At 47.4% G+C, this 25,612-nt stretch overlaps 11 protein-coding genes across 11 annotated transcripts; 6 read left to right on the top strand and 5 right to left on the bottom strand.

The window, feature by feature from the left end:
* Positions 1-1,564: 1,564 nt before the first annotated feature.
* BP5553_03053 (Concanavalin A-like lectin) lies at positions 1,565-2,816 on the top strand (the record flags this gene model as incomplete). Its single annotated transcript, XM_032011676.1, has 2 exons — positions 1,565-1,928; positions 1,996-2,816. 2 exons carry the CDS (start codon positions 1,565-1,567, stop codon positions 2,814-2,816), a joined length of 1,185 nt encoding a protein of 394 aa, XP_031871369.1.
* A 1,232-nt stretch (positions 2,817-4,048) lies between these two features.
* Positions 4,049-5,932, top strand: BP5553_03054 (Uncharacterized protein; the record flags this gene model as incomplete). The annotated part of the gene is made up of 7 exons (XM_032011677.1): positions 4,049-4,189; positions 4,244-4,301; positions 4,367-4,957; positions 5,012-5,353; positions 5,409-5,528; positions 5,595-5,631; positions 5,680-5,932. 7 exons carry the CDS (start codon positions 4,049-4,051, stop codon positions 5,930-5,932), a joined length of 1,542 nt encoding a protein of 513 aa, XP_031871370.1.
* A 397-nt stretch (positions 5,933-6,329) lies between these two features.
* On the bottom strand, positions 6,330-8,114 carry BP5553_03055 (putative cytochrome P450 67; the record flags this gene model as incomplete). The annotated part of the gene is made up of 4 exons (XM_032011678.1): positions 6,330-7,226; positions 7,299-7,768; positions 7,823-7,973; positions 8,031-8,114. 4 exons carry the CDS (start codon positions 8,112-8,114, stop codon positions 6,330-6,332), a joined length of 1,602 nt encoding a protein of 533 aa, XP_031871371.1.
* Positions 8,115-9,751: 1,637 nt separating this feature from the next.
* On the bottom strand, positions 9,752-10,652 carry BP5553_03056 (uncharacterized protein; the record flags this gene model as incomplete). The annotated part of the gene is made up of 3 exons (XM_032011679.1): positions 9,752-9,768; positions 9,822-10,445; positions 10,496-10,652. 3 exons carry the CDS (start codon positions 10,650-10,652, stop codon positions 9,752-9,754), a joined length of 798 nt encoding a protein of 265 aa, XP_031871372.1.
* An 851-nt stretch (positions 10,653-11,503) lies between these two features.
* On the bottom strand, positions 11,504-13,221 carry BP5553_03057 (Nucleotide-diphospho-sugar transferase; the record flags this gene model as incomplete). The annotated part of the gene is made up of 2 exons (XM_032011680.1): positions 11,504-12,998; positions 13,061-13,221. The coding sequence occupies 2 exons, from the start codon at positions 13,219-13,221 to the stop codon at positions 11,504-11,506; spliced, it is 1,656 nt and encodes a 551-aa protein (XP_031871373.1).
* A 543-nt stretch (positions 13,222-13,764) lies between these two features.
* On the top strand, positions 13,765-15,714 carry BP5553_03058 (uncharacterized protein; the record flags this gene model as incomplete). Its single annotated transcript, XM_032011681.1, has 1 exon — positions 13,765-15,714. One exon carries the CDS (start codon positions 13,765-13,767, stop codon positions 15,712-15,714), a length of 1,950 nt encoding a protein of 649 aa, XP_031871374.1.
* A 709-nt stretch (positions 15,715-16,423) lies between these two features.
* Positions 16,424-17,665, top strand: BP5553_03059 (NAD(P)-binding protein; the record flags this gene model as incomplete). The annotated part of the gene is made up of 2 exons (XM_032011682.1): positions 16,424-17,296; positions 17,453-17,665. 2 exons carry the CDS (start codon positions 16,424-16,426, stop codon positions 17,663-17,665), a joined length of 1,086 nt encoding a protein of 361 aa, XP_031871375.1.
* A 423-nt stretch (positions 17,666-18,088) lies between these two features.
* Positions 18,089-19,468, bottom strand: BP5553_03060 (FAD protein; the record flags this gene model as incomplete). Its single annotated transcript, XM_032011683.1, has 3 exons — positions 18,089-18,223; positions 18,284-18,601; positions 18,653-19,468. 3 exons carry the CDS (start codon positions 19,466-19,468, stop codon positions 18,089-18,091), a joined length of 1,269 nt encoding a protein of 422 aa, XP_031871376.1.
* A 616-nt stretch (positions 19,469-20,084) lies between these two features.
* Positions 20,085-20,836, top strand: BP5553_03061 (Ankyrin; the record flags this gene model as incomplete). The annotated part of the gene is made up of 2 exons (XM_032011684.1): positions 20,085-20,283; positions 20,403-20,836. 2 exons carry the CDS (start codon positions 20,085-20,087, stop codon positions 20,834-20,836), a joined length of 633 nt encoding a protein of 210 aa, XP_031871377.1.
* A 902-nt stretch (positions 20,837-21,738) lies between these two features.
* On the top strand, positions 21,739-22,180 carry BP5553_03062 (uncharacterized protein; the record flags this gene model as incomplete). Its single annotated transcript, XM_032011685.1, has 2 exons — positions 21,739-21,749; positions 21,799-22,180. 2 exons carry the CDS (start codon positions 21,739-21,741, stop codon positions 22,178-22,180), a joined length of 393 nt encoding a protein of 130 aa, XP_031871378.1.
* Positions 22,181-23,055: 875 nt separating this feature from the next.
* BP5553_03063 (CMGC protein kinase) lies at positions 23,056-25,010 on the bottom strand (the record flags this gene model as incomplete). The annotated part of the gene is made up of 7 exons (XM_032011686.1): positions 23,056-23,252; positions 23,319-23,472; positions 23,616-23,929; positions 23,978-24,324; positions 24,372-24,581; positions 24,734-24,812; positions 24,929-25,010. 7 exons carry the CDS (start codon positions 25,008-25,010, stop codon positions 23,056-23,058), a joined length of 1,383 nt encoding a protein of 460 aa, XP_031871379.1.
* Positions 25,011-25,612: the final 602 nt, after the last annotated feature.

The following is a 25,612-nucleotide window of genomic DNA, read 5'->3' on the forward strand; positions in this document are numbered from 1 at the left end:
GAAGTTCACTATCCTGCCGACGGGTGGCGGGTGGCGGGTGGCGGGCCAGAACGGAGAAAGTCCTATTCTAGTACGAAAGGGCGAGCTGGTCATATTTTCGCAGTACATCAACTCGCGGATGGAAAGTATTTTTGAGCCAGATGCAGATGACTTTCGCCCCGGGCGGTGGGAAGGGGACGGTCTCTCAGGTACTGGTTGGGCTTATTTTCCCATTCAGTGGTGGACCAAGGCAGTGTCTCGGTGAAGACTTTGCCCTCATGGAAGTGTCTTATACTGTTGTGAGGCTACTGCAAGCCTTTTCGCTCATCGCGTTACCTACCGGCGAAACAATTGAGCCTGTGGGGACGGAGAGACAACGACTTACTCTCGTCCTCTCAAGTTGGGATGGATGTAGAGTCAAATTTAAACGGCAGTGAATGATCAAGGTAAGGCCTATCAGCGCCGTTTTGGCGGTGGGACAGTACTTGTGGCCTCCAAATTGATTAGCCAACGGTACGTAGTACATCGGACACGGCTTCCAGTACAAGGCGACAGGCCGTCCGGAGATGTAAATCTCCACTATTGGTTTGATGGCGGATACTTGAGCTGAGGGTGGAAACAGTGCCAGGAGAAACGAGCTTTGAGCCCGGTTTATAGGGCAGGATGAACGAAATGAGAGCCAATCAATGTCGCTGCCTCTCTCCAAAGCGTTGAACCATTGCGTTAAATAATGTTGGGTTTATTAGCACTTAGGCAGCTTGCTGGAGCAGCTATGACACAGGGGTTTCTATAACCGTAGGGTCACTATAGGGCATTGCCCTATAATTAACGTGCGATAATAGTAAAGGCCATCACGACACGCCGATCCTCAGCACTATGCGTTACCTTCGATGTTACACACCCCATTTTCGTCGGGCGAGTTGGAGGAAACTGCGCGTTGAATTTGTTGACAGCTAAAACAGCTGTAAAAGCGTCAATACCCCCAATACACAGAATCCGGAAAAGATTGGGCTTCCTCTAGGCATGTTTATTACCGGAACACAAGAGTATGATTTGTGCTGGATGTGAAGTACGAAGTAGGAAAAATAACGCATGTACCTTAGGTAAGCGGCGACAGGCCACTTACAACCCAGCCCAAATTGGCGGCGGTCTAGCGCGGCAGAACGCCATGATACGACCAGTTCCTGAATCTTTATATTATTTCGTACTCGTGTATCTATTTTAGTCTCGTAGACGACGCATAACAATTCAACATCCCAACTTGACCCATAGTGGCGATTTTTGCTCTTGTCTCTTCAGCTGTTTTCCATGTAGCACTCCTTGCTTCCCATTCTTTCCGCTGTCAATTGTGAATCCGACGATCCAAGTCAACATCACTCAATCAAGCTTCCCACTTCGATGGTCTCTCGATGCCTCGTCCCTGCTCAGGGTCGTTGATGATAGCATAGCTCCAAAAGCTACCATACCGGTGTTGTTGTCAAAATCCCCTTCTCTCGCTGAATATACCGTTATTATTCTGCTATCTCTCATATTTAATTATATCTCCTGCCACCGATCTGCTGCGATCAACATCAACAAATCCACCATGGCTTTCCTTTCACAGACCCTCGCTACCACCATACTCTATCTCATCTCGAGCCTTACACCCGTATCTGCACAATCAGACAATGCTAGTGGCTGCTCTTGCTATCGAACTAATGGATCCTCTCTTGGCTACTTCACATCCCACCGTTTCCTCGACTACAGAAATGTATCTCCGGCGCCATTAACTATCCCATCCGTGATCTCGAATCCCACAAGCGCTACCAATGCTTTGGCATCTTCAGACTTCTTCGTTGGCGATGCGTGGACGAACTTTTGGACCGTCCAGAAGTTTAATAACAGTGATACCAGGCATTCTACGGATGCTACCGCCTTGATGGTCAATTCTCCCAGCAACGTCTATATTGGTAGCATACCCCTTCCATCTAGCTTCCTGACCTATTGGTGATAATGCTGACATCCTCCCCCTCGCAGAAAAGAGCCAGGACAGCGATCCATCCTACTCCACATACCTAACCCTCCGCACCGCGCGCCTCGACGACTTCCAATCCGCCGCAGAGATCGACTCTATCGAAAAGAATTTTCATTTCCTTTCCGCACGTTTCTCCGCTAGAGTGGTTGGCTCGCCGGGTGCCTGCGCGGGCATGTTCACCTATCTCGCGGGTGATACGCCCCAAGACGTTCAAGAGGCAGATATCGAAATCCTGACAGAAGGTCCACGCAACGCGGTTCAATACACGAATCAGCCATCTGTAGACACAAAGGGAGCCGTCGTCCCTCAGGCTACGGTTAACGGAACAAATCCCGGAGGCAAAGATTGGACACATTGGAATGTTTATCGAGTGGATTGGATGCCGGGTACGACGACTTGGTATGTGAACGGAGCAAAGGTTGCCAATATTGATTTCCAGACACCGAAGGATCCAGCGGGGTTGATGGTCAATATGTGGAGTGATGGAGGTTCATGGACCGGCAATATGTCACTACATGACCAAGCCTATTTACAGATCCAGTGGATAGAGCTCGCGTATAACACGAGCGGCCCATATACAGGTTCCGGGGCAAGGAAGAGAAATGAGGGCTACGGCTCCGAGGGCGCCTTGGTCAAGCGCAAGGGCACACCTGGGTGCAAGGCCGTCTGCAGTGTTGACGAGGAGATCAATACGACAGGCACTCCGGCATTGCTGTGGAACAATACCAGCCTAGCACCACTGGCCTGGAAAGGGCAGGGAATGGGCTGCTTGGCTTGGATTCCTTTCCTGTTGGTCGGCGCAGCGGTATTTGGGTATTTCTAGAGCATACGCTACGAGCACTATGATGTGTGACTCAAGAGTATTGAGCAGCTTAGAGATATGAGGAACGGGTTAATGAAGTTACGACAATGAATGTTATCTGCGAGATGGAAAATTACAATGTATTTCGTTAAGCAACACACAGCTACTCCCTACTATGATGAACCTACTTTTGACCACTACTAAAAGAACCTTAGACCATAAATCTACTCCAATTACCATACCCTCACAACGAAGGAGCCTGGAGTCGAGAAAGAGACGAGCGTATGAAAAGGGAGCAAAAATATAAAAACCTGCAACAGCAGCTATTCAATAGCAGCCAACCCACGCAACTACTAATCTGCGGATCTGAGGCCTTCATTTGACTTATACTCCGGACGGTGCCATACGGACTAGCCCTAGCTTCCTTCATCTGTTATTACCTAGGCTAGCTGTTACACTGCGAGATCTACACTAGTACAGGGACTTCCCTATAGAGATACCGGTATATCTTGAAAGCAGCGCTGGAAGAGATCGCTAATAAAAGGAGCAAGACTGTCTAATGCTAAACTGTGGCTTCATCTCGAGGAGGTACTAAACAAAACTCGTATTTCCGTAGCTTGGCAAGCACAAGTATCGCCTTGCTATTTAACGCTAAGAAGAGGGCAGCTAGGAGTTCGTTATTCTTGAGAACAGCGGGGAGTTTAACTCTGGGGTACAGTAGAGTAAAAGCGGACGCGAGTGGTCCGCTGCGTTACTCGCCCGAGGCGCTTGATTAATGCAGCACCATGACCCTAGATCTATGAAGGTAAGGAAATATTATTTTTTTCGATGCTTCGTAATCAAGGAAAGTTGTTTCCATCAATAAGACTGCTGGATCTCCCGGTTAATGGCATGCCAACGCTACCAATGTCATGTGCGCGCTTGGCGGCTCCTAAATACTTTCAACTCCAAGGAACTCCATCCCCACTCTGCTCACAAGTTTGTAAGCAATCATCGAAGAGCGATCATAATTGTTCCGTGTTAATCTCATCTTACCATAAAATCATGTACAATGACAACGGTCAAGACGCGATGCAATTCATTCGAAAAAGTGTATTGTACATAACCCACGGGGTCCTGCCTGGGCCTCGCAAGAACCGTTTCCTCGCCGAAAAGCTCCAATTGACTGTGTTAAATTTTAATATTGTTTTTGCTTGTAATTGTGCACGAGTACTCGTAGCTTGGCGAGCGATAACTCTCTATAAACCATCATTATGGGCGTTTCCAAGCAGACGGTATACTTATGGTATACCTCCATGGTAGCAGCGTCCTGTATGAATCTTTATGGATACGATGCCGCCGCTTTCAATGCCCTCCAAGGCTCAGCAAATTGGAGAGACCATTTTCACCACCCAGTATGCGCGAAGATCCAGCTACAGAACTACAATTGACGCTTCTAACACTCACAGGATCCCAACGTTATTGGTTCGGTGAACACAGCGTATACCGTTGGCTGTGTCATTTCAGGTACTCTACCTTTCACCGGGCAAACGATTAAAAACCAGACGCTGATACTAGTACTGTACTTCTAGGGTTCTTCGTATCTGCCCCAATTTCCAACTACCTTGGCCGTAGATGGGCCATGATAATAGGCTGCGTCCTCGTTATCATTGCATCCTTCGTTGCTGCATTCGCCCCCCGCAACATCGGCGCCTTCATTGGTGCCAAAGCCCTCGTGGGCATTGGCCAAGGTATAACGCTTCCCGCCGGCCCAGTGTACATCAGCGAGATTGCTCCTTCCAAGATTAGAGGTGCAGTTATGAGTTTCTGGCAGCTGTTCTTCAGCGTGGGGAACTTCATGGGCTTCTGGATCGCCTTTGCCTGCTCCAAGAATACCGAGAAACTGGGTAATTGGGACTGGAAGATTGTTATGCTTTGCCAAATTATTGCGCCCGTTTTTATTGTCTCATCGCTTTGGGCTTGCCCGGAAAGTCCAAGATGGTACATCCAGAAAGACAGAACTGAGGAAGCCGTGGCAGCGCTCATGCAAATCCGTAATAGTAGAGAGGAAGTCGACGTCGAAATCGAACAGATACAACAAGCAGTTGCTTTTGAACAAAAGAACAATATATCTGGTAGTTACGGGCCACTATGGAATGACCCGAGCGTGCGGTCAAGATTGAGTATGTCTCTGCCTTTTCCCCCTCGAAATATTCCAAGCAGCTGACATTGTCAAGTCCTGGCTATCCTCATGAACGTCGGCCAGCAATGTACTGGGCAAGGGTCAATAAACAACTACTCCACCATTATATTCCAGAAGGTATTCAAGAACAACGATACCATCCAGCTCATCAATGCTCTGAACGCGACACTTGGCATCCTTTTCACGCTCAACGCGACCTGGACAGTCGATCGATTCGGTCGACGCTTCTTACTCCTTGTCGGGGCAGTCGGCATGGCAGTTTCAATGTTAGCCGTTGCAATACTTGTAACACAGACGCCGGATCTAGGAGGAGGTTCAAAGACCCAGCCAGTGGCTATTGGCACTGTATTCCTAATGTTCCTTTTCGGCTTTTTCTGTAAGTTGAGGCTTCAGTGTTTGATCCATAGCAAGAGTTGCTAATAAACTACCAGTCAAGCCTTCGTGGGGTGCTACTGTGTGGATCTGGACGTCGGAGATCTTCTCGATGAATGTTCGCTCGCAAGCTGTAGCTATGTCAACCCAAGCCCAGAACGTTGCCAACGTAGTTTTCCGTGAGTCTCACTTGGTCGTGGCATTTTTCTTCATTTTTAACGAGACTAACTAACATTCTTCTCCAGTGCAACTTTTCCCCTTATTCCTCGCCAACGAAGGATTGTACGTTTTCTCCATCTCAGAAGCAGATTAACCAACTAACTCAAACAGCTATGCAATGTACATGTTCTTCGCATTGAACCTAAGCCTAGCCTTCTTTGTATATTTTTTGATCCCTGAGACCAAGGGCAAGTCACTCGAGACCATGGATGTTCTATTTGGCGGAGCCAACCATGCTGAAGCCCCTACATCCAACGACACACATGTACTAAGCCCTGAAACTCCAGAACATACTGAGGCGGAAAGCGTCGGAGAAAAGAGGTCGGCGACACTGATGGTGCTGGACGACAAGACGATTGTCTAAGTTTATGATAGGCTCGGTATAATCTAAAAGGTTTTAATGGGTCTGGTTAGGGTGTACTGGAGAATGGAGTTATATAATAGGATATATCTTGAAGTTGGGTTAGATCTAAAAGATTTAGAGTCATTATATAATAGAACTTAGACCGTTTTGTGTTTAGACGACAACGAGAGCGAACGAGATTCCCATTCTCCTCATTCTACAGTCGTATGTAGAATAATTATTTCTAAATAAACTATACATAGATGACAATTCTAGCATGGCCTACGAAAACGTTGCTTCTCATCACCACAATATATACAACCTCACAGGACCAGGGAATATATATAGGAGTAGGATTCTGAGTACTTTGTTTTAAGTTCGTCTGAACTACAAGGAAGCTTCTCACATTTTATCTATCTCACTGAGCTCGAGCACGGAAATGTACATATGGCCCATCCTTCAAACTCGTAAATGAATCCCGCAACTGATACTCCCCGCTCTTTTGTCTCCCCCACTCGTTATCGGGATGCCCCTCCCCAATCGTCACTCCTTCCGCCAACTTCATATCATATAAAAACACAATCCTGGCCAAACCGGTCATCAACTCTGTATACGCTAGTCCCTTCCCTATACATCCTCTAGGGCCGATACTGAACGGGCAGAACGCCGAATGAGCAAGGGCCACGCTTTCTCTCGTCACCTCAGGAGAAGAACCCTCGATCCAGCGCTCGGGACGGAATTCGAACGGCAAGGGGTAGTAATCTGGATTGTGATGAATGGCATAATGAGGAGTTCCGACGACGGTACCAGCGGGGAGGCTGAGGCCGTCGATATCGAGACCTCCGGGCAGGATTTCACGAGGAAGGATTCCGCCAACTGGTGGGGAGAGGCGCATTGCTTCGTCGATGACGGCGCGGAGGTAGATGCATGAACTAAGAGTTTGGCCGGCGCATATATCTTCCACGTCCGAGAACGTAGACCGAACCTCAGCTGTTAATTTCTGAAGAGTCGCTGGACTGTGCGTGAGGTAGAAGAAAGCCGCTGCGAGTGCTGTAGAAGTTGTATCTGAGCCAGCGATAATAAGGAGATTACTTTCGCCCCAGAGTTCTGGACCGGTGAACCCGTTTCCTGTTTCTGGGTCCCGGGCATTTAATAAGTGGAAGAAGAAGTCTTTTCGATCCGAGTCCAGTCCGATTTTGGTCCTTTCTGCCGCTTGGCCTTTGCTATATGCCATATACTCCATTCTCATGTTATAGATCTTGCTGAAGAGAACTTTGTTTAGACCAAGAGTCTTGATCATCGGATTTGTTCCAAGCTGGTCTTCCCGTTAGTTTAAATCCCGTCATTTGGTTTACTTGGGAAGCACAGAGGTGGGCTGCAGGCTTACAATTAAATGCATGTGAGCTGCATTCTCCATCAAGTCAATCACACGATGATTCTTTTCAGACTCTAGCATCTCGAATGCCTTCCCAAAGCACAAATCACCCATGACATCAAATGCCAAATAGTTGCACCAAAGAGCCATGTTCTGCGCGACGCCCCATCCTTTCTCCCCCACCTGCTTCTCCGAAAAGGTAGGCGGAGGCCCAAGGCGCGAGCAGAAGGTTCTCACGTTCGCCAGGATATACTTTTCCATACTCTTGATCGCGCCATCGGAGAAGGCGTGTGAGAGGACTCGCCTCTTTCGCGCATGGTTTGACTTGTCGATACTGCTATGTGTGTTCGCGGTATCCTTTGTGGGCGGGAATACAGAGTAGAACTGCGATTTCTGCACGTTGGCTCTATGGCCGTAGATGGTTTTCAGTGCCGTGTTTGTGTTGATCGAGAGGCTGTTTGGTCCGAAGCGTACAATCGGGCCTATTTGGCTTCAGTATTTGCTCTACAGGAGGGCAGAAAACAAAGGAGAATTACCATAAGTCTCATGGCAGCGCCAGAATTCAAGATGTCGATCGCCTTTCCAGGCATGGTAGACAGAATACCAGTCTGTTATCTTGGCCAGGAACGGGCCTGGGTATTTGGAAAGGGGGTGAAGGTAAATGCGATATATTGATAGAAGAAGTAGCTACGGCACCGAGTATTAATGCAATGCCGGATATCGAGGGGCATGGAAACTACTCACATATGAGAAAAGGGCCGTGACACTCCACATTAAGATAGAAAGCACAAAACTCAGAACGCCATTTTCCAGACTCAGCAACAGCATTGTGAATATTTTCCCTGGCCGTGCCAGATCCTTCTCCCGCAATTATCGGTTGCCTCGTTTGACGACCAGGATCTTGTGTGTCTTTCAAAAGTAGGGATTGTACCAAAGTCCGATACTCATTCGGAATACCCAGCAGAGTTCGAATAAATAGTATATCCACAAAGAGAGGGTTTAAATTGAAAGTAGAATGGAAACGAGGAGGGAAGAGAAAGACACAGTGGAAAAGGGAAAGGGAATCTCTTATCAACTGCAGTACGATTACGTATCAATCTCACTCCTCTAGGGACCATCTCGGCAAACCATAAAAGTAATCAGCACCGAGCATTCATTGGGAATGCCCAAGTGCCTGTTATTATTACTGTCCCCTCCAGATCCGCGTCATGGTCCCCTCGTGACTTCCCTTCCCCTTTGTCTGGCTGGTTGTGCCGCGGATAACCGCTGCGCTTGTCAGCGGCGGTGCGGATTGCGGGAGGAGCGGACCTGGGACCAGCGTTTTAGTCTGAGGGGTAAAGAGAGACCGCGAAGCGTTTCCGCTATTTGGATCGGTCGACTTGTACTGTAATGCTTGTGCTTGACTTTACTATTATTACTCGGACAATCATCGCCGTGGTACGAAGTACATGTACAAAGTAGTGGCGCAAAGTGGCGCAGAGGCCAAGTCCAAGTCGCCAATGCATTGCATGGCACGTGATTGCGGATAATTATATCTCCACCTTCCGCACGCACCCCATACCGGCCCGCTCGGAGCCCTTGAGGAGTTCGGCTTATTAATAAATAATTCGGTCGCGTCGCGCGGCCATTTTCGTACTCCCTATCCTCTACCCAACGTCACCAAAGGTTCCCTACTTTAATACTTTTAATATCATCGCCATGGCTAAACCCCAGTGTTTACATGTAGAGAAATGCTCAAACGACTTCATCATACCCACACTTCTGGATGAACACTTCCTTCAAGCCGGCAAAATCCTTGGCCGTGCAAGTGCCCAAGAAATCTTTGATTCAGCCCTTTGCAGTGGCTAGAGTCCGCGATCTTCAAACAGTCTATCCATGCATCCAACTAACTCAAAAGCCATATTGATACCCCCCTTCAACCCCACTCAGATATGATCCCCAGCACGTCGCACCAGGCTGTAACAAGGCGACATTTTTATTTTATATAGAGACGCCGTGGGCCACATTATTAATTGACGCTCGACCACAGGAGAGCAGTTTCCAACAAAAAATTGCCCATAAAAACGATTGAACGATCGCCCCCGGGTATTGGTGCTATGTACCGATACAAACGGGGCAAAAGTGGTTCAGGTTGAAAACACCTGGAGGTGCTTCCGTATGAGCAAGGGAGACTCAAGCCAACACGCTTCGTTTCTTCCCTGCTTCAAGTTGTCCTCAATACCGAGCCAGTTGAATTCCATATATTTTGAGTGTATCTGTCAGAATATAGCGGCAAAATACCGGCTGTCTGTGCATACGATGCTTGCTTTTCGTCTCTAAAGAACTCATATTATATTAAGGAGTAGTAGGCTATAGATTCGACCCTGTCAAGCTGTACTGGACAACCAATTAAAAATTTACATCCTCATGTCCCGAGAATCCTTCGGCTTCGGTTATGGCTCCATCTCTCATTCTATCCTATTTTTCTAGGACTCGTTTTCCGCTATCCCCATATTAGCATGCCGCATTCAACTCAACGGGAAGAAGACGGCTTACCCTGGGTCTCTGAAATATCTCCCCTGTATTCCATTTCAATCTGCCCTTCCAGCATAACAGTATTAACACTATCCCTCCACTGGGCCACACGATCTATTTTGGAAACTGGTTTCCTAGGTTTGCTTTTCTTTTCTTTTTCTTTTCTGTCCTTCTTTTCTTTCTTGTCCTTCTTGTCTTTCTTGTCCTTCTTTTCCTTCATTTTCGTCTTTTCTATCTTTTCTACCCTTTTTGGTGCATTCTTCTCCTCGGCTGGCCGTTTGTTTTGGACCGAGTCAGAGTTTCTCTCTCCTCCAGCTCCGCTTTCACCTTCTGTTTTGAGGTTTGTCCCAGAATTCTCCTTCTGGCTGGAGCTTATTCTGCCATGTTCCGTGCTCGGCATGTTTGAATGTTCGTCCGCAGGATTCCCAGATTCAGCACCAGTAACAGAAACATGCGGAGCTAGAAGACCAGCAACTGCGGAGATATAAGTAGGTTTTAGTCGTTCAGCATAAATCACTTTCAGGTCTTCTTTGGGATATTTAATGGGCGGGCGGTGGAGGTATTTGGCCGTGGTTCCGGAGGTTTCTTTTGCAGGAGAGTCAAGTGAGTCTGAGCTGGGATACCCATATTCGTACTCCCATTCATCTAAGATGGATTAGTACATATAATTACCCATATCTACCCCTAGACCCTACCATTAACGCCCTTCCGAGCACGATAATAGAAAGCTCCCTCTGTGCTAAATTCCCAGCTGGACCAGGGTGGGTGTTTGTCGCTCTGAGACGAAGGAGTATCTTTTAAATTAACTATAGATTCTTTCGCTGTTGCCTTGCTACTGGACTTTTTGGACATAGCTGCTATTTTAGTTTGGAAATATTTGCTTCCGTGAATTGCTGGCCGGCCAGGAAAGCAAGGACGCTTTGAATCCACTGAAATATAGGTAAGGGCAGGTGGCGGTCTTTAACAAGGCTGGCTCAGTATAAGATCGCCACTTCCGGTGTACGCCATGTACTGCAGCCCAATCTCCGCTTTCGATATTGCTCGTTATCAAGCTCCTGCTATCCGCTATGCCAAACCAAGCTTTTGGTTTCGAGCTGTCACCTCGCCCCGGATGTCGAGCTCTGCATCCGGTCTGCAATACGTTCCGGAAACCATACTCGGGGATACAATTGGACAATTGTGGCTGTATATCTGGACGACTCCGCCAATGGCCGCGAGAACCAACAGCCCATTGCCACGTCGTACCTCTGTACTGCAGGAATACGGGGCCAGATCACGTGGATAATGCTGTGCTGCCTGATCTAGATCGTTGATTCCGTGGGGGATTACCGTCTAAATAACGCATAGATCTCGAAGCGTTCTCAGGTCGGTGGCGAGGCTGGCAACGGTTTGCATACGTAGGGCGACGACGCGACGAGACTAACGTAAATAGGCGTGGAGGTGAGAGCACACGTAAGTTGGTCTCTCGGACCACGACTTGATTAATCCCCAAACTTCCAGTACCGGATATCATCTGAGCTTGATGATTGACGCAAAATATTAGCTCGTCCAAATTAGCCCAACTCTGTCATGTCAAATGCAGGTGATTGGGAGCGATTCTAGAGTCATAGCCAAAGGAATAGCTCAGGACTGCCGCAGAGAAGCTATACAGAATAATAATTACAAAAGGTTTTGCCTCGGTATATATGGGTATCATGGTAATATCAATCCAGCCTATCTTTACTCCGTGAACGTGGAGTGTCTACTCCCCGCATCGTCGTCGTCCCTTGACCCTTAATCTCAACAACTCGCATGTCTAGGTTTACACGGAACTTCTTCCCTCGCCACATTACTGTTGTACCGCCCAAGCAAGCCCATGCCCAGATTGGGAGCGCAAGAAACTCTCGACCTAGCCAGGCAAAAATCCACTCTCTGGCAGTCCTTCTAGAAATGCCATCGGGTGGTCGCGCAAATGAGGGGGTATCAGAATCCAACTCTATTGAACAGCCGGAATGGAGCTTTGCGTATACCAAAGAATCAAGAGCCATCCATGCCAGTACACTGCCTATCCAAAACAGAGCGAAGGTAGACCAGGTCTGGCTTATACCGAACTGATCGTGAAACCAAGGTATCGTGGTGAAAGCAAACGCGCCATATGCAGAGCACAAAAAGGGCTCAACTCCAGGCTCCACGAAGGTCGCTAATGGAACAGTCCATTTCCTAACACGAAGCCATCGGACTCGCCGGGCAGTATATTCAGGCACTGACAAGCCTGCCATAGGCTGGATAGCAAGATCACCAAGGACAAGTCCGTGTTTATGGAACTTTGTCCCGGCTTGCTCCTCCTTGACCTTCTTCCGCCAAAGAAGGTCTCCAATAAGATGATCCTCGCATATATTCTCTGAGAAGAAATCAATGCCAGGAGAGTATAGTGAGGACGAGGATGTCAAATAGTCAAGGTGTGATCGTCGGAACATGTTGGATTTGCCAACAATACAGGGTGCTACGGAGACAGTGTTGATTGCTGTGTAAAATTTTGCATGTGATGACGCCAAGAACATTTCTTCGAGGCGACCACCGCCAGCCGGGCAGGGAGTATTCAGGTGTGTTTCGATCGGTTTGGAAGAGCTGGTACCTGAAGTTTGCGAGTCTTCGTCACTGCTCTGTTGTAGTAGCGCTCGAGCTTCTTCACCAGTGCTTGCACCAACGCTGTCGACGACAAGTGGCAGTTGATGCACAAACTTGTACGGGACAGTCCTCGTCCCATCGACTTTATACCCGCATAGCTTGTCTACCATGCGTCCAGCAACGCCTGGCCCAATCCACACATTGCAATCGAGAGTCCAGATAATGTCCCCTTTAGCTTCTCTATAGCCTCGACTCATGTTTCTTATCTTCGGATTAGGTCCCAGGTTATTTGCCTCTCCACTACCACTAAGATTGGGATCTTGCTCCTCCACAAATATTTTGACGTCGAACTCGGGAAAGTCTGCCAACAGGCGTTGCAGAACTGGGAGGGCAGGGTCATCGATCGTGGCTATACAAAAGTATATTGTCAACTTCTCCCGGGGATATGACTGTCGGAAGGTTGCAGCAAGGCATTCGTATAGCTGGGGCTCCAGTCCTTTAACGGGTCGAAGAATAGTAACATCGGGAACTTGGTCGAGTTTTAGCGTGGGGGAAACAGCGGGCTTAGGCTGGGAAGAGTAGTTGCGGTATCTGATTAATGTAAGTCTTCATACGAAGATATTTAAGATTTCACGGCATTGCGATTCACATACAACTGGGTGACACCAATTGCTTGGACGACAAGCATGCCAATGTACCAGATTCCACACGCTGCTGCGATTGCCAAAATCCATGGCGATGGCAACATTTCATAGCGGGCAGAAGCCACCGCCGCTGGCCCTCTTGTAGGAGGATTCGGAGGAATAACGTGCATACGGATGGAGGTGCAAGCTCCCAGTACCAAGAGGCCGACAGGAAACCTAAATAATAGCTATATTTTGATTACCAAGTGGGAGCTGCCAAAAATTTTAACCCTGTCAATGGGTCACGTGGTCCCAACCTTCTCAGCAAATATTTTCCGAGTTCTCGGGCGATAAAAACCCTCACCCACTACAACATTTACATGAATTCCACAACGTCCTCCTAGCCTCTACACTGAGCATAACAATTGAAGCTGTAAGTCTGCAATCATTCCTATTCTTTCTTTAGGTACACACGGAACTGGCTCGTACAACCTTGCATGTGGTGATGACACATTTCGATGCTTAGAAGAAATGACTCTGACTTTATGTCGTTCTTCAATGCTGGCTTCAATTCTTTCGAGAAGACTACAACGGTATCTGAACATGCAAAAGAGACCATTGAATTCATATTTTACAAGAATAGTACAATATCGAGCGAACGTTTTGCTAACGTCGATATTAATAGCAACCATCTCCGACGCGGCATGCCTTCACGATAGCATCGATTCATCATCATGGCAGACACAACGCCAAGCCCTCCCACCCCACAAGGCGCGGTTGCCGCCGATACAAGTGCAAAATCTCCTAGACCTGCTAGACTTTCGAAGTATCAGCAGCTGAATCAGCTATATGCTCTCCCAGCTCCCCTTCGAACCTTTCCTCTTCCCGCTTTCATTCCTCACAATCCGCTTTCCCTCTTTCACATAGTGTACGCATGGGTATCTCAAACAATCCACCCTACCTCTTCAAACTTTGAACCTTTGTATCAAGGGTGGTTTTCTGCAGAGACCCGGTCAGTACATGTAACTGATGTCCGGTCTATGCGAGGACTTTGGGAGCAAGGTTTCTACGGAAAGGGGAGCTTGAGCCGTAGTGAACCCAATTGGTTAAATAGAGAGAAGTTGCGAAGTGGAACCCAGTCGAAGGTAACGAGCGAAGAGCTTACTCGGCGCAGAAGGGCCGAGCGACAGCAAGTAAAATGGGAGAGAGCAAGGAGAGAAAGGGAGGCCATTGAGCTAAAGCTGTTAGAAGAAGAGGAAGCAGCTCTGACCATTGAGCTGAAGCTGTTACAAGAAGAGCAAGCAGCTTGGTATGCAAAAAGAAATACTTCGGAACCTTTCCCCGTCACGGAAATGGCCATGGATAGCAGTTCGCTAGTTTTGAATGATGACCGCGAATCGTTAAACATCTCCATCTCCAAACTTTCCCTCTGTCCCGTCGGCCCAATGGAGCTTCTATCGCTTCCGAATTCTGCCGCAGAACTTCTTCCTGAGTCCAAAGGTGCCAAGGGTTCTCTAGACAACTTTGAAGTTGTGTCCAGTACCAAAACACCAGATTTAGTCAAGCAACCTGTCACCCCCAAAGTTTACATCCCGCCTGTGGGTCCGTTGGAAATCTTGGCATTGCCGAATTCGATTGAAACCTCTCTACCCACGGATACCGGTTTAATAGACGAAAGCATCGAGACGTTGGTTGCTGACGTGGTAATTGATGATCGTGGAAAGGACGATATTCTTCCCGAACAGGAGGACGTTGATGACTATAACGGCTCGGATTTCGTTAATGGGCTTGGAGTAAATGGGCATACAAAAACCGAAACACCGCTTGCTTTGGATAATATCAACGTTGGTGTCGAGGTGGGTGAGGAAGTCATCAACGGTTCACCAGATTCAGGATCATTCGACGCCCCCAACGGCACAGCAAAGTCTCCTTCGCTTGCAAATGGACATTCTTCCTGTCGAGTTATAAAACGCCAGAAAAGTGTACGATTCTCGCCCACAGTGGAACAGAATACCTTCCTCCAATCAGAACCGCCAAGTCCCGAACGAACCACAGAGGCGCCCATCATTGACGAGGAACCGGCACACATTAAGGAGCAAGAACATACCCAACTCACCCTCGAGGAAGCATTTTTCTTGTCGTATGGTCTAGGTGCTATCAGCATCCTCGATCCCGCCACAAACTCAACGTTATCCAACGAGAGGCTCTTTAACCTCTTCCGAAAAACATCTCGCTTCCCGCCCCTTTCAAATCCTAGCCTCTCCCCTGACGACCCCTTCATGGTTAATTATGTCGTTTATCACCACTTTCGTTCCATTGGCTGGGTGCCTCGCTCCGGTATCAAATTCTCTGTAGACTATTTGCTCTACAATCGTGGACCGGTTTTCTCACATGCTGAGTTTGGCGTCATCATCTTACCGTCATACGACGATCCTTATTGGAGTAGTACTGTAATGTTGCAGAACCACGCAAAACAGAACCAGAGACGAACTTGGGCATGGATGAACTGTATCAATAGGGTTATCACCCAAGTGAAGAAGACGTTGATTATTGTCTATGTTGATATTCCGAAGCCGCTAACTGCGGAAGAGGAAGCGGAGTTAGGTATCGATGGCGTTTTGAGTAGGTACAAGATCAGGGAGTTTGTAATGAAACGGTGGTTGGCCACTCGGAGTCGCGGATGATCCGATAGTTTGGCATCAATTGTTGGATTATAGCTCTGGGTTTATCTAGGCATGATGTTTTATCAGATGTCATATGCATCTCGAGGCCGTTAGCTGCTTCGAGCCGTCTATGCTGGATTTGTCTTTGATGGATATGCTAGCTAAGGTTGCAAGCTACCGTCTTGGCGTGCCCGTTAAAAATGTGGCAAGCGCCGTGAGATCCGATATTGATCTAGACGAATCCTCGCAATTGACAAGGCACTATCTCGTGCAGTCCACCGCATCTAATCAAGTGATTTTATTTGTTATGTTCTATTGGTGGAGCAATCAATGTTTGTGAAACATCAACCTGTTGGAATATGCATGGAGCTCATTAAATCCGCTGTCGATTGTATGATTACTGAGCGTCAACATGGTTAAAGCTATCTGATCTGATTACTTACTCTAGTACAGTACACACGTAATCTATGTGTATATTTAGTATATTATGAGGAATAAACAGTATCTTTAATGTTCCGTGATTACTGAGCTTTAATCTAAATAAAAGACAAGCCAAGCTCAACACCCATTTCCAGCTCCTTGAATGTACATCCGAGATATTTCCGCAATTGAATTTTGCTTTAAAACCGTCCTGTCCATCCGTCCTGCCCATCCATCCTGTCCATCCGTCTAAGTCGAACCCAAAGCCCTTCCATCTTCTCCTCACCTGAACACTTCTCATATCAGTATCATGCACGCTCAACAAGCCTCCAACATCTTCGTCATCGGCGGCACCGGCGCTCAAGGCATTCCAGTAGTCCAAGCACTGGTTGAAGACAAACAGTATCGCTGTCGAATTCTCACTCGTGATACTGCCTCAGCCCGGTCCCAATCCCTCCTTGCTCTCGGTAACGTCGAGCTCGTCCAGGGGACATTCGCCAATGAAGATGACTTGCGCAAAGGCATGCGAGGATGTGACGGTGCATTCATCAATATCGACGGCTTCAGCTCCGGAGAAAAGGCCGAGGTATTCTGGGCTATTCGCAGCTACGAGATCGCCATCCAAGAAGGGATCAAGTTCTACGTCTATGCAAACATAGACTACGCCACCAAGAAGTCCGGGTATGACCCTAAGTTCCGTGCTGGTCATCTAGATGGGAAGGGCCGGATTGGGGAGTGGGTCATGTTTCAAAATCAGGACAATAAAGAGCGGATGGGTGCAGCGCTCTTTACAACCGGTCCTTATATTGACATGGTCATATCCACTCCAATCATGGCGCCCACAGTGGAAGACGGAATTGCTACGTGGAGAGCGCCACTCGGCGATGGCGCCGTGTGCCATGTGGCGCTCGAAGATTGCGGATACTATGTTCGATGGCTTTTTGATCACCCGGAACGTGCTAATGGCATGAATCTCGATGTTGCTGTTGCGGATATAACATACACTGAGCTTGCAGCAGCGTTTGAGCGCGTTACAGGACACCCAGCCAGGTATATCGATACCGATTTGGATACGTATTGGAATATGCCAGTAAGAAAGGAGACTGCTGGCAAGGTTGTAGGTTATAATGCCGATCCGAATGACCCGAGCTTGATGAAGAACAGAGAGAATTTTACGGGACTGGTAAGCGTTATCTTTTTCTTGTAGTCTTCAATCTTTTCAAGGCATTTCGCATTATCATTTCCGTTCAATGCCCACAATGTTAAGTTTATATGCTTTTTAATTCGCAACATTATAAACCCAATTTTATATGCTAATATTGTTCTTACAACCATATAGTGGAATGTCTCTAAATACCGCCTGCTTAAAAAGGACTATAAAAAGATGGATGAGATCCATCCAAATAGGATTAAGAGCGCGGAAGAGTGGTTTCGCATGGAAGATAAAAAGGGTCGAGAGGAAGGGAAAGGGTCCCTATGGGAGAGGATCCAGGCGCAGAGCTGGATTCCGATTCTAAAAGATCATGAAGATAGTGGGAAGGGTAGTTTGTAGTAAGTGACGTAGTAAGGGTTGGCTTGCTTCTGAGCTAATGCCGCCGTGATCCAACGTCGACGACCATATACGGCACCATAAGTATTTCTTCGGAGGATTTGTCGTGGCCTTCGATTATTTGTCAGTTATACACAAATACCACTAATTATATTAGAGATGTTTAGTGATGATTGCCGCTTAGAAGTAGATATTTTCTTCAAACTGGGTGTTGTTCGGTAAGATACTACCAAAGTGCCACCTTCGCTGATCATCGGCATAGTTTGGATACTCAGAACCGTTACTAAACAATCCCAAGCCTGTTGAATAATGACAACACTGTATTATATATTAATTAATTTGCCATCGATAATATGCCGTTTAGTAGAGTGTAAACTTTGTAATATTCCACGCTTCTCTTCGTATTAGCCGCACGAATACAAAGGTCTAGACGGAAGTTTTCTTGAATTTTGCCCCAAACATTTTCCACCCTTTCTCTACTTCTAGATCCACTTTGCTGCTCTTTCCTGGAATTAAGAAATCAGTGCCATCTGGATCCTGGACATACATCACATATTCATCCTATTGAGAATAATTAGTGTTTGTGACTAGTGGGTGTATAGGAATGCCAGAATAGCCTACCTTTCCGAGGCTCAGTTTTAACCCCCCCTCGGCGGCTATTGGTGAGTATTTCTCTAATTCTTTATCATTGATCAAAGCAATAATGTTTCCTCGCACAACCTCAGCTTGCATTGCCCCCGATCTTGCCATCCTGTAGCCGTCGGTTTCGGCGACATCTCCAAGCGCAAATACATTGTGCAGCTCTCTTGATTTCGGGTCTTCACCATTCCTGAGTTGGAGTGTCGATTCGACGAGGATTCTACGAGTTTGGGGTGAGATAGATGATGGTGAAAATCCGTCTAGAATTGATGAATTTGGGATCTGCCCAATGCAAGGGACCTGTTGGGGTCAGCAAACTACACCGTGCAGGAAGTGGGACGATAGGCATACAATAACATCAAAAGTCTCCTTTCGCCCATCCGGGAAGACTAGATCTGTGCCGGTCCCATCTCCGGTCGAAGGTATTGCTGGTCGTTCCCCCAGCATCAGTTCCACTCCTAAATCTTGCAACTTATCTACCACATACTTATGCAACCGCACACCGAAACTTGGGAGCAACTGATCCCTAGAATGGATAAGCACAACATGTTTATCAGGATAAAAACTCTTGATATCTCCTGCAAGTTGTACTCCCACCGCTCCACCTCCGATAATACCTATTTTCTTCCCCCCGATAATCCTGTCCTGCAATGCCTTCAGCTCAGCACATGCCTCATTCTTTTCGCTTGAGAGCAATCTGGCCGGTGGAGGCTGAAGCGCCCCTGTGGCAACGGCGAGATATGCAAATGGTATGCGTTTCCCCGAGGCCAATTCGACCTCTTCGTCCCTAATACCAGTAGCTGTGTCCCGTATTATTTCGAATATTCCTGCTGGCGTACCGCTAGCTAGTCCGTCGTATGGAATGAAGGCGTTCTGCTCATGTCCCTGTACGACAGAATACCGGGGAAAATTGAAGCAGAAGTTGAAATGAGAGTTCTTCTCGATTAAAATGACTTTATAACCTGAAGGAAGAGACTCTCCCAGTCGGCGAGCGAGGAAGGCGCCAGAAAATGACCCGCCCAAGACGACGACGTTCTTACATGTTGGAAGGAGATGGTATGTAAAACGGTGGGTAAATGCTTTAATGCGTTGGGCGACGAGAGTAATGGTGAATTCCAAGAAAAGGGGCCAATATTTGCGGACGAAACGTAAAGTATCAGATGCCATAGTGAGAGATGTTGATTCCTTGACCCCTCTAGAATCGACAAAAGCTATGAAGATGGGAGCAAATATATAAATACAGCACGGGAGGCCATTCTTAAGGCACTTACCAGCCCTGCTAGGCAGGGGAGATCTAGTAACTAACGAATAATAGACCGATTTCCACGCGTCTTATCAGATCCAATCTGATACACACCGGGCCGGTCCAGTCTCGGTCAACGGAGGTATCTGAAGTTTCTTAATTATATCCGAATTCACCGAGTTCTCCGACCAAATCTCCGACTCGGATAAGACAGAGAAATGTCCGGTACCGGGACGGGCAGGCCCCTTGACAGGGGATGAATGCTAAGTAAGAGGTAAGAAGGTACCTAGGTAGGTGTACCTACCTACATGTTATGGATGTTATTGTTGTTTGGGGTCGAAAATCATACCTTTACGGAGTATATGGAGGTGGAACCGAAGCCCCTATTGGCTAAAGGGGTGAAAATGCAAGCTGGTCCGTGCGGCATCACGTGCGATCTCCCCTCCTATGCGATAAGATAAGATACTTTTTGTTTGCCAAAACACTATTTTTCCAGTATCCCACAACCTCAGAGCCGACAAGCGAATTTCCGCCGCCAATATGTCCCCACACCTCTCTGAAGATGACATCGATGATCTTTTGTACATGGCTCGTGCCGGCGAGGAAGGGGAATTCCGCGCCTTGAAGGCGGAATTATGCCAGAGGGAAAACATTGCGGTACTTGAACTGCTGGAGTTGGCGCGGGATGAAGGGAGTGGGAATGGGGTTCTCCATATGGCGGCAGCGAATGGACATGCCGGTATGCTATTAATCTCGCCCGCTGAGCCCTAGAGGTATCGTTATCTTGAATCAAATAAATTTCGAGAAAAGTTACCACTGCTGCTCCATTCGCACAATGCTGATTCTAAAGTACTTTAGGCCTCATACAAGAACTTTGCAAAGACCTCTCAGATCCCTCTCCCCAAAACCCGCCTATGCTAGCCATAATCAACGGACAAAATACTGCCGGGAATACTGCCCTACATTGGGCTGCGCTAAACGGACATTTGGAGTCCGTGAAGGTGCTTCTGGAGCAGGGGTCGGATCCCACAATCACCAACCAGAGAGGACACGATGCTGTGTATGAAGCGGAGTTGAATGATAAGAAAGAAGTTGTTGAATGGGTCCTTACGGAGGGAGGGGAGGGGTTGGAAGAAGCGGTTGGCGGGGATACTGGTGATGGTGATGAAACAAGTCCTGAGGAAAACATGGAAACGGAGCAAAATCCCGGCGCAGAGGAGGTGGAGATTTCAACAAAGCTACGAGAAGAACTGGGGAAAATTGGCATCCAAGAGCCTACCTCGAATACTTGAGAGGGCCGGCAAGAACACCGAGCAGAGTGTTGCTTCCGCAACCCTAACTTGTCCATTCCTCTTCATGTTCGGCCAATATAATGGCCAAGGATTGCTGCTCTCAGCCAAAGCCAGCATTCGCGTTAGATGGCAAGTCGCGAAATAAATCCTAGAGGTTGGCTAGCTAGGACGCGCATGGAGTTAATGGCCAACTCGCTGCCTGCTAAGTCACTGCGACATAACTCGCTACATGGTGCCGTGTAAGTAGCTTCATCCTCTGAAGTGCCCTAGAAATGGTGCTCGAGGAATAATACTACATATGCCGCCCATTTTATCTCCGCCGTTTGCAAAGTAATAGAAGTGAAATATATTGTGTTGTATTGCTTGACGCGGGGCCATATCGGTTAGAAGGAGGAGGACGGGGAGTCTGGAGCAGTGGTCATCTCCGCACACCTACGGAGTATGAAAATGGGGCCCCCCGGATCCGGGAACGAGTCGATATGTCTCAGCTGCAGCGAAGCCACATTCGTGTCGTTAGCTGGTTAGCGAACCACGTTCTCAGGGACTGTCAGCTAAAGTACTTCCTCCCTCTTCAACCTCTTGTCTAAGATTGCCATGATCTCACATGTAGAGTTCAACCCCGTATATTTATATATAGCTACACTCCCAGATCCATACAGTAGTTCTTCAAGCGATCACTCGAATTGAGTACCAACTTTTTTGATAAGCACTAGGATTATTTTTCCCAGTTTTCGATCCCTGCAACCGCACGTCATCCTCCGAAACCAAATATACAGGTATTTGGTGCATTTATTATTTCGACCTATAAAGTAGCAAATAATCTGTAGTTTCGCCTTTTAAAGTTTCCAACTTCACGAAAATATTTATTCTCATCATTAGTTCTTCTTGAAGCTTTAACAACTATGTCTGACGAGTACGAAACCTTACTTCTCTTAGGATTCCAAAGCTTACCTGTTAAATAGCATGAACCAAGGAAGAAACATGGAAACAGAGGCCGAGGAAGAGGAAGAGATGGTTCCTCAATCCGAGTCGGAAAAACAAATGTCCCTCAGAAACGGCAACGTCAGTAATCAAGACCTGGCTCCAGTCAAGAACAACCCGCAGCAGCAGCAAGTCGTTCAGCCCCAGCCTGAATACCAGCCTAGGCCCGAGCAGCCCCGCATTCCCCAACGTGCTGAGGGCTACAGGACCTCCGCTATACGAGAGTCTCGTATCAAAGACCGGCCAGTCAGTAAAACTGGGGCGTCGGACAGCGCATTGAAGATTAAGATCGAGCTTGACTTGGAAGTTGAGGTTGATCTTTATGCTAGAGTTAAGGGCGATGTTACAATTGGGTTGATGTAGAGCGATGCTTTTTTGTTGGGTTGAGCCAGAGGGGAGGAACTGTGGGGTTAGAGAAAGCCAATAGGTGATTTGTCTACTTGGGGTTGGAAGCTTGGGTTTTTGCGCATGATAAAGGTTTCACATCGTTGCGTATTATGGAATATGCATAGGTTTCTTAATAAGAGTTGGGTACCACACGGTACCTCCCCTCCATTACGAAACAGTAATCTCACTTACCCCACTGGTATATTCCCCTACGTCGCCATAATCTGATAATTATACGTCGTTCCCACTTCATCCCTAGTTTCGCCCACGCGGCGATGTTAATCTAAATGAAATCATCTGATTGATCTCCAAAGTAATGTCATCGACTGCTTTTCTCGCCGAAGTCGGCACGTCACAACCACAGACGAATCACCACGCCACTATCCTTAGATCGGAGGAAACGTTAAATAATCTTCAGAGGTTTGTATTATGCAAAAGCAAAAATGCTAATGAAATTTGACATAAAAAACTAGTACAATTACATTATTATTGGCGGAGGTTCTGTGGGCGTCTCGACCACTTCCGCGTTGCAGAGAGCGGAGCCAGAAGGTCGAAACTTTTTAGGCTTTTAGCGCTTCTACAACGGTCTTAGAAATGCCAATATCTTGCGATTTGATTGACCACAATGAACAAAGGTTGGATGTTCGGGAATTTTTGTCCTTGGGCAACGAATTCCCACCCTGTAACAGGGTGGTGGATCCTTGGGTCTAGAGAGCAGATGCCTCGCCTCTTATATCATCAAGCTGAAATTATGAGTAATGGTTAAATATGGTGGTGCAATAAGGTTCCCGAACGATTTGTAGGGTGGCCACAAAACCGATTCATCCTTTTCCTGCCAGGCTACTACTACCTCACCGTTTTGATGGCGCATCTCGGAGGAGCCACGGATCTCCAAGCAGCTCATTCGCTGTCTTCCTGTTTTCCGGCATCCACTGAAGCATTTTACCTACAAATTCCAAAAATAATTCTTTTTCTCCCCCTTGTAGAGAAGGGGTACTGTCGCGTAAATTAAGATCTCCTGGAATGAGCTCTTTATGCAGAAACTCGCCTTCGAAGTTTGTCAGTATAGCTGTGTGAACAGAGATGACTAGGATGCAGTCTCGGAACTTCTTACCATTGGAGTCGAAGAAAGGGCCTCCAAAGTAATCACTAACGCTCGTACAAATTCTACCTTCAGAGTTTTCAACCGGAGGTTTCCATTTCCAAATGCGTGCTTCTCTTTCCCGGTCAACAAATTCTTTGGGAGGATGGCCCAAAAGTGCTATCATCTGTGCAAGATGTTTTTGATAATTGTACTTTCTATCGTTGGAATGAATCTGCCCAAATAGATCTTTATTCTCCAATAGATTTCAGATCTGTAGCACCATGAGAAAATCCTGCATACGTATGGAAAAGATTGGAATATGCTTACCAGTACGCCAAGATTCCAAATATCAGCACTGTAGGACCAGCCTATTCCAAGAACGACTTCAGGGGCACGGTAGTGATCAGGTTGAATTGGATGAATATTGCGACGAGAATCAATTATTATGTTGGAGTGGCCAAAATCGGCTATCTTTGGGAGTATACCAAACGACTTCAGCGAGCCAAATTGGTTGTGTGATTGATAGGTAACTCGGCCATCTTTGATCTTGCGAGCCATAGGATTGGACCCTTGCAACCGGACAAATTCATTGATTACTGAACCGTCCTCGAATTCAAGTAAGATATTTTCCGATTTGAGATCTACTTGCGTGAGTCAAGGATTAAAAATGTTTTGAGGCCATGACCTACCTGTATGGACAATGTGACACTCGGAGTGAAGATAGTCTAGCCCCCGTAGCAAGAAGGTCAAATAAACTTTGACCAAAGCTAAGGAGAGTTTCCCATCTCTGCAGCGCCTTTGGAACAACCAGAGTGGCTCCCTCATGGGCTCATAAACCAAGCATATATGTGAGCCGTCTGGACCCGCTATTTCGAAGCTATTGAAGAGCGTTCGCACATAGGGAAAGCCTCTGTGCAGCGGGTTCGTAGTAGCCACAGTCTTGGATATCTGCAGCTCATGCTGAGCTGCATTTTTGTCGTCGAAATCGCAATTGTTGATCTTTAAAGCTACGTAACGTTTCGACCGCCATCTCTGACTATAGAAGGTGAGCTTGACGAAGTGTCAGAGTCAAGTTGCACTTACTGTTTAATATCTCGAGCAAGCCAAACGGTAGAAGAGCTACCCCACCCGAGCTTCACAATTGTTTTGTACCTCTTGTTAAGAAATTCGCCGGGATTCGCAGGGTAAAAATTGTGGAGATTATAGTCCGGAATCTGCTCTTCTTCGATAGCAGGTTCCGCCGGAAGGACAACAGCATGCTTGAGAGATGCTGTCGAGGCAATTCGATATGCTCTGTAAGCAGAATTTAACAGCAACACTGGGATAAGTCAAATTTTGAGGAGTTGCGAGAGACCGAAACGTGAATATCGATAAGAACTTAAACACTAAGAAGCATCGCTCTCTACGAGACGAGCTTCTTTCTCAATCCGACCGAACTGACAAACGTCGGCTGTGGTTTCCTAGTTCTAAGCGACACACTTCGACAGGCACCAAATGCAGTGTCGTTCACGTAGCATCTGACGTCTGAAACTATATTAGCTTACCCGTCGTCTCAAAAATATTATCAGACGAGGCGTCGAGGCATTCCTAACTTCCTAAGACGAGCCAGACCAGGAAGTTAAGACTGGACAAGCTCTTACGAGAGATTCCCAGATTCCCCACAATTGGCATGGTTCGCCGCGATTTGTTGCACAGACAGTGAGCTGCAGCTGAGCCCGACATCGTGAAGCATGAATGCATGCGCATAGGACAGTACTTGAGTACAGACAAGAGTATTTAAGAGCAGGTAGCCACGTACTCTTACGCACTTCATTTCCATCCACCCCATCACTGCCTCACTGTCTCTCACTCCAAATCACGTTCGTTCTCTTTTCAGACGAGAACCGCTGGCCGGCCGCCCATTCATTTCTATATCCTTCATCTTGAATACTATACCGTACTATACTATACTTTTCTTTATTATATCCCACCTCACCTCTCCTTCCAACTTCCAGGCAAAAAAAATGCAGTTATCTATCACCACCCTGATCCTCGCCCTCGGCGCCCTCGCGTCCGACGCCCAGTGGTGCATGCTGTGTCGCTGGTACGAATCTCAAGCAGGATGCTTGTACCAGCACCTCGGGCGCCACTGGCCGGTGCGTCCCCGGTGGTAACAGCTGTAAGTCTTTCTTTTCTGTCTGCGTCTGCGCCTGCCCTTCCCTGCCTTCGTTCGTTGATTATGCATGAAGTGCCTTTGAGAAGTGACGTGCGTGGCTAACTTCTCCTCTTCAGGCGGCGGCGCACTGAGCTGCGTAGCGCAGGCAGATTTGTCGTGCGACGCGAGC

This window comes from Venustampulla echinocandica (assembly GCF_003357145.1).
Source record: "Venustampulla echinocandica strain BP 5553 chromosome Unknown scaffold_1, whole genome shotgun sequence".
NCBI classification, from domain to species: domain Eukaryota; kingdom Fungi; phylum Ascomycota; class Leotiomycetes; order Helotiales; family Pleuroascaceae; genus Venustampulla; species Venustampulla echinocandica.